The sequence below is a fragment of the Capsicum annuum genome, unplaced genomic scaffold (assembly GCF_002878395.1).
Source record: "Capsicum annuum cultivar UCD-10X-F1 unplaced genomic scaffold, UCD10Xv1.1 ctg1934, whole genome shotgun sequence".
Taxonomy (NCBI): domain Eukaryota; kingdom Viridiplantae; phylum Streptophyta; class Magnoliopsida; order Solanales; family Solanaceae; genus Capsicum; species Capsicum annuum.
Genome location: NW_025825179.1, coordinates 346,979 through 350,687, shown reverse-complemented (window position 1 = coordinate 350,687; position 3,709 = coordinate 346,979). Strand labels below are relative to the sequence as shown.

At 37.2% G+C, this 3,709-nt stretch overlaps 1 protein-coding gene across 1 annotated transcript; it reads left to right on the top strand.

Moving 5' to 3' along the window:
• The first annotated feature begins 1,302 nt into the window (after nucleotides 1-1,302).
• LOC124890510 lies at nucleotides 1,303-2,937 on the top strand. Its single transcript, XM_047402337.1, has 4 exons — nucleotides 1,303-1,525; nucleotides 1,625-2,073; nucleotides 2,134-2,577; nucleotides 2,740-2,937. The coding sequence occupies exons 1-4, from the start codon at nucleotides 1,303-1,305 to the stop codon at nucleotides 2,935-2,937; spliced, it is 1,314 nt and encodes a 437-aa protein (XP_047258293.1).
• The last annotated feature ends 772 nt before the right edge of the window (nucleotides 2,938-3,709 follow it).

Here is a 3,709-nt window from a genome sequence, read left to right as displayed (position 1 = left end):
CAGCAGCAGATGAACAAGAAGGCGCGGAAAAAGGAAAAACTATTGAAGAAGAAGCTAACAAAGCTGACAAAGAAGAAGTTGAGCAAAAAGCAAAGCCGAGGAAGAAACAACTGCTGAAGCTAAGGAAGAAACAGCTGTTGCAGGTGAAGTAAGAAAAGAAGGAGTGGAAGAAAAGGAAACTGAAGAAGCAGCAGCTGATGTACATGCTGAAAAAGAAGGATAAGAAGGTGAGAATGAAGAAGCAGCTGTAATTGTTGAGAAAAAAAAAGTTGAAGCTGTCCAAACAGATGTGGTCATGGACATTGTTGATGAAATCAACAATAACACTTGTGTTGATGAGGAACATAGGGAAAGAGACATTTAAATGCTAATATGCTTAATTTGTTGTTAAATGATGACTTGTTAGGATATGACATTTTTTTTTATTTCACAAATATAAAGTTTTAAGGATCTGGTGGTAGGATATGACAATTATTCTTTTATTTTATGAAATTTTTTATGATTCTGAGCTGAATTTGTTTCTATCAAACTTATTTATGGCATGAAATTTGAATATGCAGGGTGTGGCCATAGTTGTTATATTGTATGCTTGATATCATAAAATGCATACTTAATATTCCATATACCGTATGCATAGTCTATCATTACCCTGCTGTTCGAATTTAAGTTGACATGTTGTTTAATCGACTATGGTTTTAGCAAAAATAGTATTTAACATTATACAAAAGTAGAACTATTATTATTTATTCAATATCACTACATCTATGTTACACTTTTCCAAAGAACGAATACTAGCATTATAGCACATAACATCATTTTTAGGACATTCTCTCTTTCTTCGGCCAAAATCAACTTTTGTTTTAGTTGATCTCTCTCTATTTGGGTGTCATGTAGCAATAGTTTAAAGTGATCCCTATGTTCTTCGGCTTCTTTGAACAAAGTCATGAGAAAATCTTTATTTTCTTCACATTGTTGGAGCCTTTGTAATAGATTAAATTTTGCCAAGCCTTGAAAATTTGATGTCTAGAATCCCAGAATAAATGTTGATAGACTGGTTGTAGGTGATTTCATGGGAGAATGGTTGAATACTCCCAGAGGTTGGAAATGGAGATCTTTTACCCAGGTGAAACTGCCCATTACTGTTCGCCGTAACAGGTCATATGACTAATTGGTTGCAAGCGTAAAGCAGAGCGGTGATCTAGATTGCGCGTCGAGCAATGTGGTGATTAGTTATCTAATGTATTCAAGGGAAAAGGTGAATCCTATGATCATAAATATGATGCACGTGTGTGACTCTACATGATGGATGTTGATGCAGATGGATTTAGGCCTATTTTTAGGATAAATGTAGTCGACAGGTCCTTTGAAGGACCAATGAATTCATCACCGTCCCCACCTCGGTGCTGGACAGTCGACAATGATTTGAATAATTACAAGAGTGATGGCGATCATCCTATGAATATGGAAGATGACTATGTGCATATGAAAGATGTTTCATCAAACTTACAAGATGTGGAAGAGGACTGTAGAATGGGATCCCAACCAGTACATTCCTTCTCTGACGAAACCACTTTTTATAATGATCAAACATTTGCTGACAAGAAATAACTGAAACTACTACCAGATGGAGCAGCGGTGAGGCAGTCTTTTGATTATCGTATGGAGAAGAGCTGCACCAAATTGTTGAAGGAAAAATGTCTATCCCCTAGTTGTGGATGGTTGTTGTGGGCAAGAAAGTACGAAACCTCGGACATATTTCACATATACAAGTATGTCGGGATGCATACGTGTGGTGTTGAACATGCCACCCGAAAGCATAAGAAAATGTCATCTGAATTGATTGCTTCACTATGCGTAAATCATTTTCGGGATGGAAATAGTCCAAGCATAAGTGAAATTCAAAGAATTGTGTTCAAGGAGTTGCATTGCCACGCAAGCTACTGGATGTGTTGGAATAAAAGTGTAATTGCAAAGAACATCATTCACGGGACACCGGAGCATGGATATGCTTGCTTGCCTGTTTTTCCCCATATGGTGGAGTTGTTGAATCCAGGGTCTTCCTACTCTATCATGGTAAATCATATTGATGGATCGTTCATTCACTACTTCTTAGCATTTAGAGCTTGCATATAGGGATATGCCCACATGAGAAAGGTAATTGTCGTCGATGGCACATATTTGTATAGAAAGTATGGGGGCGTGTTACTGAGTGCAGTTGCACAAGACACTGAAAATCACATCTTTCCAATTGTCTTTTGTGTCATCGATAAAGAGAACGATGCTTCTTGGACCTTCTTCTTTCAGAAGTTGAAGTCTATTGTAGAAGATGAACCATATCTACATGTCATCTTCAATAGGAACATTAGCATCACTAATGCCTTCTCCCGTGTATATAGTCGTGCACATCATGGACTTTGCATGAGACACCTCGCTGAAAATCTCCATGTAAATCAACACTGTGGAGAACATCTTTATCTATTCTACACCGAGGAAAAGGCATATTCCCTTGATGAGTTTAGCAAGAATTTTGAGAAATTGAAGTATAATAGTCCCGAGGCAGCATATGTCCTTGAAAATGTGCTTGGTTTTGAAAAATGGAGTAGAGCACACTTCCCGAGCAATAGGTATGATGTGATGACCACAAACATCGCTGAGACACTCAACTCGATTTTGATGGATGAACAAGAGTACCCCATGTCGTACATATTAATTCAATTGCTAAAAAAATTTGATGAAAAGTTTAGGGAGCGATATGCTTATGTCGATGGTGAAAAGAACATATTTTTGCCTTGTACGGAAAAAATCCTAAGGGATAACAAGAGTGAGAGTGATTCCTTGTATATGACTAATCCAAATGGGGTTCTCGACCAGTACGCGGTGTTCGACAATGGTGTTAATGCCAAGGTCAATCTCTTCGAGAGGAGTTTTTCTTGTTAAAAATTTGACTTAGTGAAAATATCGTGCGAACATACGATGGCAGCTTTGTGAGTAAAGTATGATGATGGCATAGGTTATGGAAACTCCATCTACGAGTACTCTTTGCCAATTTATAAAGTTGCAAGTTACCTCCTCGCATACTCGGAAGCAATTAATGTTCTCCCTCTAGAGGCCGAATGGAATGTGCCATAGAAATTGCTAAAAACTAAAATTTCTCCACCCCCCCCTATGATCCCAAACTCGGAAGGAAGAAAGTCAAATGCACTAAGGGAGTCGGTGAGACGTTCAAGTCCAAAATAAGGAATAGGTGTTCAATATGCATGAAATCTGGGCACAAAAGAACCACGTGTAGCATGGCCAACAAATCATATATAGGTTTTATTTTGCTTCAGTTGTAAAGCTGTTATTTTGGTGTATAAATATGCATTTCAGTAAAATTTAACGTTCAGTTGTTATCGACTTAAATCTTTGTCTACGATAGACTAAATACAGTCTAGGGTATATATTTAATGCGGTCTATTAAATAATATATATTTGTTATATGATTAATTATCAAACAAGCTATGTAGGTATTTATACCGCCATATCTTTCTAATAGATACTTTGAATCATTATTTCCTGTTCCCAATTAATTAAAAGCTGCAAACTCGTCTGTTCTCAAGAAAAACCGTTGGTATATGAAAACGAAACGTTTTTCATTCCCACACGCTTCTACTGACCATTGGTTTGATATATGAAAAGACGTCATCTATAGGTCTATAAGTACAGGCCT

Excerpts from the sequence above, each read along its gene's own strand:
- LOC124890510 (XM_047402337.1), top strand. The coding sequence starts at position 1,303 with ATGGATGTTGATGCAGATGGATTTAGGCCTATTTTTAGGATAAATGTA. Across the intron at positions 1,526-1,624 it reads ACAAGATGTGGAAGAGGACT|ATGGAGCAGCGGTGAGGCAG; the intron begins GTAGAATGGGAT and ends AACTACTACCAG. Across the intron at positions 2,578-2,739 it reads CAGCATATGTCCTTGAAAAT|TTTAGGGAGCGATATGCTTA; the intron begins GTGCTTGGTTTT and ends TTTGATGAAAAG.